General features: G+C 39.9%; 1 protein-coding gene across 1 annotated transcript in view; it reads left to right on the top strand.

The window, feature by feature from the left end:
* Positions 1-6111: 6111 nt before the first annotated feature.
* GUCY2F (guanylate cyclase 2F, retinal) overlaps positions 6112-17368 on the top strand; it is a 109896-nt gene continuing 98639 nt past the window's right edge. The window contains exons 1-2 of the mRNA XM_016944344.2: positions 6112-6332; positions 12187-13001. Coding sequence (XP_016799833.1) covers positions 12272-13001 — 730 coding nt within the window. The 5' untranslated portion in view covers positions 6112-6332; positions 12187-12271. The remainder of the gene's footprint in view (positions 6333-12186; positions 13002-17368) is intronic.

Genomic DNA, 17368 nt, shown 5'->3' with positions numbered 1-17368 from the left:
TAGTATTCCACAGCATGGATGTTCTGTAATGAATGTAACCACCCCCCCATTGGTGGGCATTCAGGTTTTCTCCAGGTTGTTTTCTGCCACTAAAATAACACTGCAATAAATATCTTTGTGAAAACACATGCTAATGCTTTTATTTTCGTGCAAGAGACTTTTCCAAGTACAACTGCTAGGTCAAAGTGTATACATATTTTAATATTGTAATATATACAGTTAGATTATGTTCCAAAAAGTTCCTAACAATTTACAGGCAGGAATTTAAAACAGGGTACTGAGTACTTATAAGATTGCTGGAAGGTCTAACGGTCTATTTCACAAGCGTAGTTCCAGAAAAATACAGAACTGAAACTTTAAGGGAATTACTATCTTTGATGTCACCAGTAGAGCTCTGCCAGAATCAAAAACCTACTCTTTTCTCCTCTGCAGCTGCTGCAGCTGTTTCTGAATACCTACGGATCTAGATGAAGAGCATCCAATAGCTGTGACCCAGTGATTAGAAGCCAGATCGGGACGCTGCTGTTGTTGACTTTGGTGGGGGTAGCACATCACTTCCTCTTGAGACCTAGGAAGGTGGAAAATGAGCACTGCAGAAAACCTCATATATACACATAGTTTTTCAGCCCACTTTTAACTGCCAAACTTCATATGAGTGCATCTACTTGGTGACATCTAATCCACATGGCAAATCTTAGGTACAGAAGATTCCGGGGTGGAATGGAAGTGAAGCAAGCCAATCCATAGTATTAGCACAGTTTATAAGCACTATATAGTATTATTAACTACCTGATTCTGCATAAGACTGTGCAAAGACACTAATTTTGGGGAATCCTCTGTCTACCACTGGACCTTAGAAGCAGGGAAAGAGACAAAGAGAAGATTCACAAAGCAGAAAATGCATATGGCTTATAAAATTATGAGAAAATAATTTTTAAATAACTCAATAGTAATAGAAAAATAGACGTTAATACCAAATATCTTTTTCTGGCCTATACAATTGACAAATGTAAATTTGAGACAATCTGCAGCTGGTGACAGGGCAATAAAATGGACACTTTTATTTTATTGACCCATTGGTGAGAGCATAAATTGGTCCAAATATTTTGGAAAGTCATTGGACAATACATGTTAAGAACCATTACTGATATTCATACACTCTGACTCAGTAATTTTACTTCTGGGACTCTCTCATAAATTAATAATCCTATTATATTGAAAAGAGGTTTATATTTAACGATATGCATTGTAGCATCATTTATAATAGGGAAAATTTGGAAACAACCTAAGTACTAGAGGAATGATTGAGTACATTTTGGAACATATACAAAATTAAATATTCTGTAGCCATAAAATAATGCATAAGTGAAGTGGTAATAATGTTTACCAGATTCTTTTATTTTAATCCATTGAGCACTACAAGGAAAATGCCTAAGACCTATGAACTTCCCAAGGATCTGCCAAAGGGGTTTGAAGCCTGACAAAAGTTATTGGCTTCAAAATATGAAGATAACTGCAAAATTAAAGTCTATAAATGTCTAAGTAAATGTCAAAAAATGTAACTCATCATTTTTATAGATTATTTCATTTTGTGTTCAGAACAATTTTGACACATTGGAAAAATGGTTGGTTAGATTGTATCAGTTGGTAAGAATTCTTTAGTATATATAATCTCTGCTAAGAAGCATAACTGATAATAAATTTCAAAGGCAAAATTTTAAAATCGTCTCAAATTTTTAGCAAAATATATACTTATTTGACATAGGATATGGGGTGTGTACATGTCAAAGTATATGTGATAAAATGTAGAGTGGAGCTTCTAAAAACAAGAGTGCCATGGGATTAGCATGGTCTAAAGAAATGCCATGTTTTGAGCACCCACCGTGTGCGACACTTAATGTACATCATTCTTTTTAATCTCCACAACAGTGCTGGGAAATAGTTCTGTTTATCATAATTTCTTTCATTTGAGGAAACCTAGGGCTTTAGGGAAATTAAGTAATTAACCTCAGGTCACACAGCTAGGGAATATGGTGATGGGGTTTGAAGGCAGGTCAGCTTGACTCCAAATCCTGTGCCCTTAGTGAGAACATAGGTATGTTTCCATGTCAAATTAAAAAAATAAGTTTACAAAATTGTATACCTGGTTTGAGTATAACTTTGGAAAAATACAGGATTCAATAAAAGCAAAAAATTTTTTACTGTTTTTTACTGTTCTGAATTTTCTAACATAGTTTTACAACAATCAGGCAACCCGTATTAATTTCTAAAAAAATTGATCTTAGAGGAGTTTGATAATAATGTTAAAATATTGACATCTTGCGGCCGCGTGGTGTCATTACAACCTTGGCTTTACTTTCAGTGTGGGAGCTGACTACTAGAGGGCAGCACTGAGGTTTATTCGGGTCACGTTTTCTGGGCTGAATGTGGCAGAAAGCTGGGTCACTTCTCCACTCAAAACTGAAGAAAAGCAAACTCATTTATAATGCCATAAATACACACACATATATGTAAACAAAATAACGTATACTGTAAATATACAGCGTAATACACTTCAATAACTTCTTTGCATCCTGAAGCAGTATAGCAAAGTTATTCAGCGTCAGGCCCTGGAACTATGCTACCTGAATTTGCATCATGGCTCCACCATGTATCAGCTGTGTGACTTTGGCCAAAGCACATAAACTTCCTGTACTTTATTTTTTTTTTCTCTATCTCTAAAGTGAGAATAAGAATTTTCCCTACCTCTTAGGGATGCTGTGAGAAATAAATGAAGTAAGTCTAACAGTGCCAGTTGAAAGGAGATGCTCAAAAATTGGAAATTATCATTTTGCCTGTTGCCCAAAGCTATTCTACTTTTATGAAACAATATATGTCTTGTTGAGTACTATAAGTATTTGTTTAGTACTATAAGCAGACAGAGAATTTTGTTATTACTACTGAATCAGAAAAATAACTTTCTGTCAGGTAGGGTTAGGTGAAAAATCTAAAGGAAGGTCGAGAATCACAGTTCAGAGCCCTCACTGGAATGAAGCAAAATGTGTAAGTTTGCCTAACATCCTTTCTTGTAGTTTTCCTCTCTCATTCTAATTTATCTTTGTCCATCACCTCCCTTGTTCCCCAGGTTCTCACTTCCCCCAGGACAAGGAGCTACTTGTCCAAGCCTTATTCTGGATGATTAACTAGAAGCACACCATTCTGAATCATTTTTATACCTCATGCCCCAGCCCTGCATCTTAGTCTCCAAAGGAATGCAAGGATCCTAGGCTAATATTATGTAAGGCCATTTCCCATGATGTATGTAATTAGGAGTTCCCTGTAGTGTTTAGTAGTAATATATGTATATATAAAATGTAAAAGGGCTACTTTTTTTCTTTGCAACTAATGTTAAGAGGAAAGCTCAATCGATGTGACTGGCTTCACAGTTTTGTGGAGGGAGAGGGTGCTATTTTGGATTCTTTCATTCCATGGCACCTTAGGGAGTAAAGATCATACAGAGAAGATGAAATTTTGTAAATTGTTAGGCTTTGATATTGGAAACATAGACAGGAACTGATACGAGTTCCAACAACATGTAGTAGAATCCATGAACATTCTGGTGTTGTAAGTCCATGAGAACACTAAGGTCAATACTTAATCATACAGTGTGCTGATGTTTCTGACATAGCAGTTCTAAAAGGTGTATAGGAATAATTCTTAAGTTTGTACTCGTGAATGGATTTGAAGTATCTGTATAGTTTTAGATTCATGAGGACCCCAAATGGTTTTAGATTTCTGTTCTAAAATCATCTTTAATTAAACTATAACTAAAACTTAGAGATCTAATGGGAATTCTTGAGTGTATGGATAAATCCAATGACCCCCATACTGTGATTAAGAGGCAGTGATTAAGAGCCCTGACTCTAAAGCTAGACTACTTATTTTCACAGATGGCTCCACCAGAAACTAGCTGTATGCGCTTGGGCAAATTACTTAATCTCTTTGTGCCTCAGTTTTTCATCTATAAAATGTGGATGATAATAATACCTACCCCATAGGACAGTTGTGATGATCCATTGAGCTAGTATATGTAAAGTCCGTAGAGCAACAAGTGTTTGTGGAACTCTTAATCAAAAGAAGCAAATTCACTTTAGAAATTTTATTTATGTGCTAATTCCCAGCTACTTCTACCTATAAATTTAGAATCTTATGTCTATTCAGGATTTTGGAACATTCCTTGAATGATGGTCCCTTGAACATCCTAGTCCTCATCAGAACCTTCTCATAAAATCCATACTGGGGTTGCTCATGGCACCATGCAGCACTACATAGAGAATGCTAACTGGGGCCCTCACTTGCACCAGTATTTCCATCAGGTCACCTGAAATTCTACAATTAGGGATCGTTTCCTTTGGGTAGTCACGGTGTGTTTCTGGAGACTCTATTAGAGTGCAAGCAGTCTTTGGAGGGATAGCACAAGGGTGCATTAGTGGAATATATCAAGGATAAACGTGAGCTTTCTTGGAGCCAAATAGTCTTGCGTTTAAATTTTCTGGCTCTATTACTTACTAGAATTAGAGTGTCTGAGTTCAAATTCTGTCTCTACTGACCAGTGGCTGTGTGATTTTTGGTAAGTTACTGTAACCTCTCTGGATGTCTGGGAATTCAAATAGTATCTATCTCGTGGGGTCACTGTGAAGATCTAAGGAGACAGGGCTTCCAAAAATGCCTGTCACATCATTGGCACTCAGTAAGTATGATTATTGCCTAATTTATCTCAGTCTTGGCATCCTCATTTACAAAATGGAAAGAATGGGTAATATCCACCTTCATGGTTGTTGTGAATATAAAGATGTACATATAAGTATAATGTACATATAAAATGCCTGTCATACTTAAATAAAAAACTGATAGATAGTAACAAGTGTTGGTAAGAATGTAGGCAAAAAAGAACCCTCATATGTTGCTGGTGGGAATGCCAAATGGTGCATATACTTTGGAAAACAGTTTGCCAATTCAAAAAATGTTAAACATAGCGTTATTATATGACCCAGCAATTCCCTGGGTATATGCCAAAGAGAAATAAAAACAATATGTTCATATAAAAACTTTTACACAAAAGTAATAAAAGCAGTATTCATAATAGCCCAAGGTGGAAACAACCTAAATTTCCATCAACTGATAATGTGGTATATCCAAAAAAGTGGAATATTATTTGGCCACAAAAGAAATGAAGTACTGATACAGGCTAGAACATGCATGAACCTTGAAAACGGTGTGCTAAATGAAAGAAGCCACTCGCAAAAGATCACATGTTGTATGATTCCATTTATATGAAATGTTCAGAATAGGAAAATCCATAGAGAAAGTAAATTAGTGGTGGCCTGGGGCTAGGAGGAGGAGAGAAATGGGGAGTGACTTTTAAACAAGAATGGAATTTCTTTGTGGGAATAATGAAAATGTTGCACAAGCTTGTGAATATACTTTAAAAAAACCCTAAATTATATACTTTTGTGGTAGATAAATTATATCTCAATAAAACTATTATTAAAAAACATTTCTCATTTAATATAAGTCATTTTTAGCCCTTAACACCTCAGTTCTCACGTTGGGAATCCAGAACGGGGCCCTGAGTGAATGATGCCCAGGACAGAGAGGGACTTCTTAAGGAAAAGGAATACATCTAAAGTATGGGGAAACAATGTCTCTGTACAAAGGTGTAGAGGGAAGTAGGGAGTCTCTCTTGGGAGGAAAGGCAGTGAAGGCACTTAAGGGGAATAGGAGAAGGAGACAAAATTCACCTGCTTTGAATTTTGCAGGGAGCCAGCCTGGATCACCTTTTATATTCTGGGCTGGAATCACAGCTGATGAATGTTTTGGCATTTAGAACTGTCCTGGAGAAAGGGCGATTGGTGGTTATTAGACAGAATGGAACAAGGAAGAACACAGAGGCAAAATCTGAGAGTTTGTGTCTGACTTTGAAAGGTAAAAGAAGGCAGTAGTCTGTGGAGGACGTATTTATCCAGAGGACTCTATTTGTTTGTTAATCTCTGGGTCATTGCATTTAGGTCAGCACTAACTCTGCTACAGGTGGGATCAATTTAAAGGATTAGAAGTGTCACTCTAAATCCTAATCCAAGTCTTGGTCTGCGGATGCTGAAGAGTGATTTTCAAAACATTTACTAACGCTTTCAATTATTTACCCCATTAATGGAATTTGTCAACAGACTGGAGTCCTTGACAGGATTGTGAATGCATAGAGGATGCAAAGAAATGGACACACTGAGGTAGCTATGCCAGTGGTCTGCATGCGCAGGCAGTAAACTGAAGACATTTGAGCGGTGAATTACTTGGTGAGTAGTTGACAGCTCTTGTTTATAAGAAAGATTGTAATGGAGGGAAAAAAGACACAGCCCACCTGGGAGCTGAGACGCTGATTGAGATACATTAGTTTTACTGCAATATGTAGTGAAAAAAAAAATTTAAAGAATGAAGGAAAGAAGGAAAGAAGGGTTAAAGAGAGCCTTCGAGATACTTTAAGTCAAGATTTGAGCTCAAAGGCTCTCATCCAAGCTTTCGTTTAGTTTCTCTCATGATTCTTTTTTTATTTCTTCCTGATGTTGTCTTATACAAGCTGTTAACTTGATTCAGGCTGTAATTAGAAAGACGAATCAATCTTTCATAGAAGTCCTCGGCTTGACAAGCTGGTATGAGGAGCCATTTCCCTCAGAGCTATTTGTCATAGTCTTTCTTTGTACATGTTTAACGAACAGTGGTTTTCTGTGTGAAGCCAGGCTTCCCATCAGATTGTAAAAACTACCTGAAATGAAATTATGCATCCCTATGGTCTAGCCACTTTCCATGGAAGTCTGATCCCATGCAGGTGTTCACACCTGAGTAACCTAGGCAATGGCCCCAGAACAACTGTGGGCCAGTAGTATTCTATTTCCAAAATTTCAAACCTTCAAACTTTGTTTTAGTTATATCCACATTTCCCATTAACCCCAGGAAAGACTTTAGTGAGCTAATTTTTTTCCTTAAACCAAAATCAGCAGGTGGAGGTTTAGGGCATCCTCCCCCTATCTTGCCCCTTTCTTTCCCTCCCTCCCTTCCTTCCTTCCTTCCTTCCTTCCTTCCTTCCTTCCTTCCTTCCTTCCTTCCTTCTTTCCTTCCTTCCTTCTTCTCTCCCTTCATTCCTCCCTCCCCTTCTTTCCTTCCTTCTTTCTCTTCTTCCCTCCTTCCCTCTCCCTTCCTCCCCCTTCCTCTTTTCCTTCCTTCTCTCTTCCTCCCTTCCTTCCTTCCCTTCTTTTTTTCTTTTTTCTTTTTTAAAGAATAAGTTTCCTTCTGTAAAATCTTGAGTTGCGGGATCAAGACTAAATCCTACAGCAACATAAAACTTTCTGGTTGTCCAGGGAGTCCTAACAGAGTTAGAAATATCACCAAATGCATCACATCGGTACCAGAAAAAATGTAAGGGCAGAACTTCAGCTTGGGAAATGTTTATCTTGCAGTTAACAAAGGGAAAAGAGCAACAAAAACTGAGAGTGAATGCCAAGGGGCACTTTGTGGCATGTGGCCTGAGGAGGGACCCGTGTTGTATGAATTTTAGAAATGGTATAAAAAATCTAACTTTTTAGAATTTGGGGTGGGCATTGTGCTTAGGAGTTACCTGGATTATAACAAAAAATGCCAGCCTTACACCTAGAATGGACAGTTAATCACTTTGATCTGAGGGGCACCAAAAGTTTCTTCATTTTTTTGCTCAAAAAGTAGTCCATCCTCCTTTGCCTACCTGCAACTGATGCTTGAAATAGACATTATATTATTAGAGATTAATTATTTTGGCATAAACTTCTCCCCAGCCCTTAAGAGAGAACAAACACCACTGGCTGGGGAGGAATACAGGAAAGTGTCAAATATTATCATTCATTTACATATTAGTGCAAATCATTTAAAGAGTTTCTTTCTTTAGAGTTGTTTTCTCTCCATTAACGAGAAGGCAGAGAGAGCTGTGCTAGAAGTCTGAAGACAAACTTTACCCCTTGATAATTTTGCCAAAGGTGGGTCTTGATTAAGGCCTAAAATAGAGCATTTTAAATAACATGGTAATACAAAACATTTTATTTGTGCTCCATATCTCCTCTTCAGTATTAATTCAACATATATTTTTTGCGCACCTACTATGTGTCAGGCACTGCGAAGGGCACTGGAGATTTAATGTTAAGCAAAAGCAAGCAGGGAACTTACTAACTTGGTTTTCTCCCTCCTGAGGTACATGCTTGCTTTTCTTGTTTAGATTTCTTGGCCAGGCCCTTATACTCTCCCATTTTTTTTTTTTTTTTTTGTAGTTAGTCTTAGCACAGACCAACTTCTCAACGTGTGTTTGTTATTAATGATAATAAGATAACCAGTGATTTTAGGAGCCCAGGTTTTCAGTGTAGCATAACTCCAGCATTGTCGGGGAGTGGGGTCTTCACATCACAGATGCTTGACAGAGGATTCCAGGCCAAAATTAAAAATGATCAGGAACTGGATCTACCAGATAGAAGCAAGTACTTTGGGGGAATCCAACTCCAGTGAGAAGCTAATTAGAGCAGCAAAGGCTAGAAAATGTTGAATGAACTCAGCAGTTTCAAAGTGCAGAGGTTTAGAAAAGTAACTTCCTAGACAAAGTACAGAATCCCAGGATGGATGGAGGTCAGAGAATAAAGGGACTTGCTGATCTGCTAGTCCAGCTAAAGGGGAAAAAGGAGAGACCTAGAGTAGGCAACAATCTGTTCGGGTCACGTGGTGAGTCGGTGCAGAATTGGGTCCAGGACCCTGGCCTTCTGATTCCCAGTGCAGTCCTCTTTCCAAATAGGGAGGAAGAACCAGTGTTTATTGAAAGACAACTGTGCACTTAGTATTCTAACTTATTTACTTCTTTATCTCAAAATGATTAAATTAAATTTACCCCCACTTTGCAGATAAGGAAGTTGAAAATTGGGGCTAATATGCTGAAGGGTGTACCCTCAAGATTTCCATTCTCAAAGATTAGGATTAGCTTTACATAGAATACAGTGGAACTGGTGCTCCCCACCCCCAGCTGTGCAGCACTGTGCCCTGAGTGAGGAGTCAGTGGGCAGTCCCAGGGCTAGGCTTGAACACTAGTAGCAAATTACTTCTGGTTGGATAATGAATTTCTTGGTGGCTCCTCCCAATTTACTCTGCCCCTCCCCAACTCTACCTAATTTATTCTTTCATGGGTGACTGGGGAACTTCTTTAAACTGCAAATGAATGATTCGAACTCAGTTTGAGTAATATAGCAGGTATAATAATGGTAGTCTCATTGACTTCATAGATGAGGGGCTATCTGCAGAACTTCTATCTAGTACAGGGCTCAATCAACTGGGGTGCAAATCTCCATTCTACCGTGGTTTGCCCTTAGGCAAGTTACTTACCCTTTCTGAGCCTCAGTTTCATCATCTGTAAATAGTGATGATAATAACACCTACTTCAAAGGACTGTGATGAGTTTTTTAAATTCAGTTTTTAAAATGAGACAATACACGGAAAGAGTGTAGCCCAGCATTTGACACACAGCAAGAACTCAGTATATCTTAGACTTTGTTAGTCTAAGTGCTAATTTCTGGATTAAATGCACAGATACTGCGAAGGAACCCATGAAACTAGTGTGTTTGGGGAAGAAGAGGCAGTATGTCGGCTTTCTTGCCCTGTTGCTGTGAATAGGGTTTTGTTTCCCATATAGAGCTGTCCTCACTGTTGCACATTCCTAGTGGTCAAAAGAGTGAGGCCTATAAGGACAGAGAGATAATGTAGTTCAATATCCTTGTCACAATATGGACCAGAAATAGAGACCCTTCCCATATTACTCCAGATGAGTGGCTCCTACAGTGTCCTGCCTCCCAAATTTTGTCATGGCAGAGAAAAGAGGGAGGCTGGAAGAAGCTGGAAGAGAAGCTTGTGGCTCTTGACTAGAGCTCAGCTCTGGGTTGGGAGCTCTTTGAAGCCTGAGTCAACACCTCACACTTCATCCATCCTGTATCTCACTCTCATGCATTCAACTTAGTGCACAGAATAGATCTAATTTTTTGGAGGCAGGTTAGACTGGATTATCTTTGAGGGCCTAGGAATAAATTTGAGGCTCTTATGCATATAATCAGCTCAGAATCATCTTTCCACTGTCCCCAAAGCAAAGTTAGAAGTCCTCCCCCATCCCACACACCCCTCAGCCACTGGCTTATGTTGTTTTGTGAACTGTTTGCTCCCCCAAGACTTTCTTGACTCTCATTCAAATCAGCTTTCACCAATATACGAATGTTGGGGCATACTATTTGTGGTAGGTCTTTAAGATTCACTAGATATGCCTCAGATTGGTCTCTTCAGGAGTCAAGGTTTCTCATAAAATTAGGAGTGAGAGTCAAGATAATAACCAACAGGGCTGGCACAGACAGAATTGTTGCTGCCCATAAACAACCAGTTTGGCCTGATTGGTGCACACCAGCGCTGATTATCAGCCCTGAAGAAAGCTATGCCATTATTTTGATCTTTGATTAGAATTAAGGATTTACTAAGGATTCTCCTTATTAACATCTCTGTGACCTATCTTTAAGTGTTGTGAGGTCTCAGGGTTTTGTCCTTTGTCTTCTTTCTTTACTCCACAAAAGGCAAGTTTTAAATTACCCTCTATCAATTGATTACACTCAAATTTATAACTCTTATTCAGTTTTCTATTAAGAATTTATAACTCTTGTTCAGCTTTCTAGTTTTTTCCTAGGCCCTCCAGTATGTGCTATTATCTACTGGATATTGCCACTTGTTGGCCAATTCAAGATCTCTATCAGAATGCATCGTCTCTCCCACCTCCTTCCTCCAGTGTTTCCTATCTCAGAGACTTGTGCCATTTTCCAATCAGTTTCCTAGGTCTGAAAAGCTCAAAATCATCCTAGAGTCCTCCTTTCTTTTCACTTACCTTCTATATCTTGTCAGTCACCAAGTTCTTGTTATTTCTGTTTTCTTAATCTTGATATTTTTAATCTTGGAGGAAATGATCCCATTCCTCTAGGTCTTCACTACCACTCTCTTGGTCTGTCATCATTTCTCATATGGATTATTGTGACAGACTCCAAACTGGTCTCTTTGCCTCCAGTCTTGCTTTCTTCCAACTCATTCTCCACATTGTTGCTAGAGAGATCCTTTAAAATGGAAATCTGATAATACTATTTCCCTGCTTAAAACCATTGGGTACAGTATTCAATCATGGCATATCTTGGTGATCTGGCCCTTGCCTTGTCTGACATCACAGACTCAAGCAGAACAAATGCTTTAGAATTCTAAGAATCCATATATATATGTATACACACACACACACATATATACACACACACATATATATATACACATATATATACACACGCACATATATACACACACACATATATATATAGCCTATCTATCTATCTATCTATCTATCTATCTATCTATCTATCTATCTATCATCTTTACCTCTGGGTCTTTCTGCATGTTGTTCCTTCTGTTTGGAAGGCTCTTAGCATCTTAGCACCAAACTATTCCTGCAACTTCATTCACCTGGTTAACTTTTCTTCAGTACTCAATCCAGAGAGACTGTTCTTCCTCCCTTCTCTCCTCCCCTGAAATCTGGGTTTAGGTGATCCTCTCTGTCTCTCTGTTTGGGCTACCTCAATCATAGCACTTTTTACTCTGCATTGTTATTATCTGTTTACATCTATTTCTCTCCAAGAGAGCTGTATGGGAGAGAAAAATGGACATATTGAAAACTATAATAATGATACTATGTCCAATATAATGCCAATGACTTGCCAGGCTCTGTTATAAGCACTTGCCGTGTGTTAACTCATGTAATTTTCAAAACACTGTAAGGTGGGCAGCTATTACTGAAGTTGAATAAATAGGAATTGGTGATAGATTGAATGTGGGGGAAGAGAAGGAGTCTCAGTGATTTCCAGTTTTCTGAAAGAAGCAAGTGGGCAAACAGTGGATGGATGTGCCATGTACTGAGATACGGGGTACAGGAAGAGGAGGAGTTTTGTCAGGATGGGGGAAAGAAACTTTTAGTTTGGGCACTGCCATTTTTTTTTTTTTTTTTTTTGCCATTCTTTCACAACCGATGATTTCCAGAAGCTTCAGAAATAATGTGAGTAACAAACCTTTTCCTCTGATTGACAGGCATTTGGAAACACCACCGTCTGTGTCGGGAAAGCAGAATAACTCTCCAGTATCTCGTCAATAGCTTGCTGGAAGCAGGAGGGCTATGTTCCTGGGACTCGGGCGCTTTTCTCGCCTTGTTCTCTGGTTTGCGGCTTTCAGGAAACTGCTGGGACACCATGGCCTTGCATCTGCCAAGTTCCTGTGGTGCTTGTGCCTTCTGTCTGTCATGTCCCTTCCGCAGCAGGTGTGGACACTCCCCTACAAGATAGGGGTGGTGGGCCCTTGGGCTTGTGATTCGCTGTTTTCAAAGGCCCTGCCTGAGGTTGCTGCGCGATTAGCCATTGAGCGAATCAACCGGGACCCATCTTTTGACCTGAGTTATTCTTTTGAATACGTGATTCTCAATGAAGACTGCCAGACTTCGAGGGCCCTCTCCAATTTCATTTCCCACCACCAGATGGCCTCAGGATTTATTGGACCTACCAACCCTGGCTACTGCGAGGCAGCCTCGCTCCTGGGAAACAGCTGGGACAAAGGAATTTTCTCTTGGGCTTGTGTGAATTATGAATTAGACAATAAAAATAGCTACCCGACCTTTTCTCGGACACTCCCTTCTCCCATCCGGGTGCTTGTAACTGTCATGAAATATTTCCAGTGGGCTCATGCTGGAGTCATTTCCTCAGATGAAGACATTTGGGTGCATACAGCCAATCGAGTCGCAAGTGCTCTTCGGAGCCACGGCTTACCTGTAGGGGTCGTCCTGACCACAGGACAAGACAGCCAAAGCATGCGGAAAGCTCTCCAGAGGATTCACCAGGCAGACAGAATTCGCAGTGAGTGCTTTCTCCCGCTGAAATTTAAACGTGACTTCAGGGAAAGAGATTACAATCTCCAAAAGGTTTCCTACCCTCACACCCTAGGGTAGCACATCCCTTCCCATTTCTTTACACATTTGCCCTTTTTCACTCACACACAGGTCCCAAGACTGCCCTGCTTCAACAGAGCCTATTTTATGAACTGAATAACAGTACAAAGAACTCTGTGCTTCATATGCCTGTGAATGCTAGTGCCTGCTCTTAGCGCCTGAGTGAAGAATGGTGTCAAGAGCACTGTAGCCATACATCCTTTCTTTCTGCCCTTAGGACCTTGGTAGCTTCGAAAGTGCCAAAATGGTATGGGGAGGCGCGGGTCTTCTTATGGCTTCATTTTTGTTTGTTCTAGTCACTGAGGAGAGATTTACTTTTGACTCCCTTCTGGATACTTTCCTTCAAATGTACCCAGTGTCCTTGTGGGACACTTACTTAGAATCTGTCTTCTGTGGACTCCGAAATATCCATACCTTCTATCTCTTCTCAAAGCAGGGCTTTTCTTTTTGCAGCACACAGTTAGTTGATATGGGGGGCACCTAGCTGATGAATGAAAGCATATTAAAACGAAAAGACTGTCTAAATTTTAAGTTTCCCCTTCCAATGGAAGCTTAATGTTCAAAGACGATTCTTGCAGAGACGATAGACAAAATGTGAAGCAAAGGACTTGACCCACTAAAGCTATCATTCTCAAAGTTAGTTGGGTGCATTTTGGCAAAAGGGGGCCCTTTCTGGTCCTCTTGAATCAGATCTCTTTTACTCACACTTATGGCAAGCTCTTGTGACACCTAGTTTTGATTTTTTCTATTCCAATTTTTTAACCTCCATTTTACCTTCCTCTGGAGATGGCTATGATTCATGGGAACGCTGCTCATTCCCCGACTGCAGCCACTCCACCACTTTAGGATGGATATCTCAGAAACTATTTGACAAACTGATTCCTTCAAGGATTAGTCCTGGTCCCAGTCATTTCCTTAACCATTGTTAAGGAAATGTTTGTTAGAGAATGGTCCAGCTTAGGCCTGGCCTATAACCAGAAGCCTGTTTTAAGTTTCAAGTGGCTTCAGTATTGGACCTTAATTATGATGATCACAAGAGGATGAGGGCAAGAGGAGTTTTTAGTTCCAGAACTATAGTAATCTGCCTCCAGCTCCAGTTGACAAGATTCTGTGATGTTTAGCAATCAGTATGGCTCTGATTACTTCATAATAGAGCTTGATACTTTCAAAGCAGAGCATAGAATTATTTTGAAAGACATAAAATCATTTGCAGGAGGAGCCATGCCAGAAACAGGCTAATATATTTAGTATCATAACTTTATAATAGGTTACAAATCTTCTTGAAGCCCAATGTCTCCTGCAAGTTTATATTCCATGAATGTTTCACATCCCACCCATTTGTATACTTTGAAATGACATTTTGGCCTCTACCATAAAATGTTAAATAAATCCAGGCCCTGAAGCTCTTTGGGCTGCCAGACTGAGAAGAATTAGGATTGAGTGCTAACCACCCACAACCCCTTTGAGGCAGGGAGGAAGCAAATGCACATATTATTGCCCTACCATTAGAGATTCCTTTAGGTCAAGGGTTCTCAGTGTGGCTGCATGCTAGAATTACCTGGACATCTTTTCAAGAATACTGGTGCCACAGCGCCACCTCCAGAAATTCTACTAGAATTGGTCTGTGGTGGGTCCCAGCAAAGGTATTTTAAATAGCTTCCCGGGCGCTTGTAACATGCAGCCAGAGTTGAGAAATGCTGCTTTCACTTAATAATAATCAAATAAATATTTCTTGCTTTAAGTTCCCATTGTTTTAATATGACTTCGCTTAGTCAGATTGTTTTCTTTATTACAGTACAGATCTGCTCACTAAGGGAATGGAAATTTTGAGGATGCAGAGAAAAAAACCTAGAGAGGATGGTTATGGAGCAAACGAAGACCTTGAATAGCAAGGACAGCAACAGGAAGTGGAGGAGGGATTCAGAAAGAGAGATTAAAGGGAGTGAAGACAAAAGCTCTGCACTGCAGGATTTTCCTTTGTTTTTTGACAAAACATAGGCAGATTCACATGAGGCATGCTGGGACCTCAGTGACATGAGTCAGAATGTGGGTGGGGTGGGGGCAGGGGAACTGAGCCATTGGTCGGGCTGTGGCCTGAGTACAACCTCAGGCAGCTCACTGTGCTTTGTTCAAAGGAGTGTGTAATACCCATACATGGTACAGGCACATGTCTGTATCTGAGGGCATGCCAACTGGTGGGTGAGGTGTGACAGGGGGAATGGTGGAAGGGGAGTGAGTGTTAAAGTAAGATAGACCTTGCCCTTGTTGTCCACTTGATCATTTGTTGGAAACAATGCCCCAACCCATGGGAACATGTAAAGCAGGATCCAGAGAATGAACAAAAATAGATTGTCAGAGCTTTAGCTAAGTGGCCTAAGGGTCAGGGCACATCTTTTGTCCCATTAGAAAATTGGAGATTTGGTGAGAAACCAAGCCAGAAGCCAGTGAGTATAGATTGGGTCAACATATCAGTGAGGAAGACTGCAACACACCATCCATAGCACATACCGGATCAAATCTTTAGCTAATTTTCCAGCTCCTCTCAACTGCTGGGACTGAGGCTGCTAAGTATTCCTGGATGTTATCTATCTGGACTGAGAAGAACTAAAAAGACAACAAACTTTTTGTGTGATCTCAGCTGAGAAGGTCTGAGGAAGGCAGAGCCTGACTTCTTCCCTATTTTGCTGGATATGAGGCTACTTTTTAACACTGTGGACCCCCAAGCAAACCTTCAGAGAGGACCCTTTGTGACATACAAAATACAGTGGAAAGGGACCCCTTCCTTTGGAGGGGCCTAGAAATATCTGGAAGTAGTAGAAATAATTGGGAGGTTTTTTTTTTTTTTCCTGATCTGTTCGCAAAAGCAGTGATGGCATTGCCACGTGGCCGTAGCAGTGGTGGTTGTAGTGATGGTGTGGGAGGGGAGAGAAGAGCAGCCTATTACTGGCTGGTATGACACTTCTGGTTCTGATAAGTTAATATTTCCAATTAGGAACTCTCATTGGCAACTTACTGGAGTTAGAGGAAGCGCCTTTCTCAGAAACAGGTCTAATTTGCACTTACATAATATCAATGCAATGATAGATTTAATAGTAGGCAATAATAGCAATAATAATAGCCATGCACTCTTGGGTGGGAAAACAGCAGAGGTGTTACTATATGCTGCCATAGAGACAATAAAAGCAACCATACTATTACTTTACGTGTAAACAGCTCTCTACATTTTACAAGGCATTTGCACATAGATCTCAATTAATTCTCAGGTTTATCCAGGAGATAGGCATTTTCTTTCAAGTTTTACAATACCTGTGAGTCTCACAGTAATAAGTACATATGTGTAAGCACTATCAACACTAAAGAAGGAATAAATAAAGTCTCAGAGTAGGGGGATTCAGCCTCTCCCAGATTCTCAACTCAGTTCTCTTAAGCCTTGGGAGCAACTATTTCTTTGCTTTGACAAAGTCAAATAGGAGAGTTATTAATCAAAGACAAAGGCCTTAATTTATAGTCAGGGCTGCTGTGTGTGGTTATGTAGGTTGTGCCCTGCACAAGGAAACCTAGCTGATTGGACTTGAGGTCCAAAATCCAGTCCAGTCTCTGCTCCTCAAACCATGAACCCTGTTGGAAGTTTTTGTCCAATGGCACAAAAGGGCATTTACTTACCAAGCAGGGCACCTGTAGGGTTGCATTCATTCAGAAGGGGTTCCTCTTCTAATTCCTGCGAAGGTTAGCAGGAGGCCCTACCTGCAGCTCTTTAGAGAACTTTTCAAATGGCTATTCTAAGCCCTCTCTTCTCCTCGCCTTCTTGCTGATCAGCCCTGTGCTTGGCTGATTGTATAATCCTTTCAATTTGGGCTTACCGGGATGTTGGACCATTTGGGATTTCCTTTCAATCCTTCCAAATTGGGAATGCTTCATTACAACATGATGTTAAGTAAATATGACACCATTGGAATAGCCTTCTCTTGCTCTTCCAAAATTAGGTACCTGATTGCTATCTTATTGCCTGGGACAGAATGGCTTCTTCTCATTTATTGAAGATTCTTGTATATAAGAAAAAGATAGCAATAAAAATAATGGTAATAGTTAATATTTATTGGGAGTTTACTATGTGCTAGTAATTTTTCAAGGGCTTTGTATGGATTATGTCATCCAATTATTGCATCACCCCTATTAAGTAAGGGCAATTATTGTTTACCTACTTTATGAATAAGACTTCCGAAGCTAAAAGGGGTTAAATAACTTACCCAATGTCATACAACTGGTGAATGAGAA

Source organism: Pan troglodytes, chromosome X (assembly GCF_028858775.2).
Source record: "Pan troglodytes isolate AG18354 chromosome X, NHGRI_mPanTro3-v2.0_pri, whole genome shotgun sequence".
NCBI lineage: Eukaryota > Metazoa > Chordata > Mammalia > Primates > Hominidae > Pan > Pan troglodytes.
Note: the sequence above shows the minus strand (reverse complement) of the source record. Positions and strands in the feature narration are given on the sequence as shown.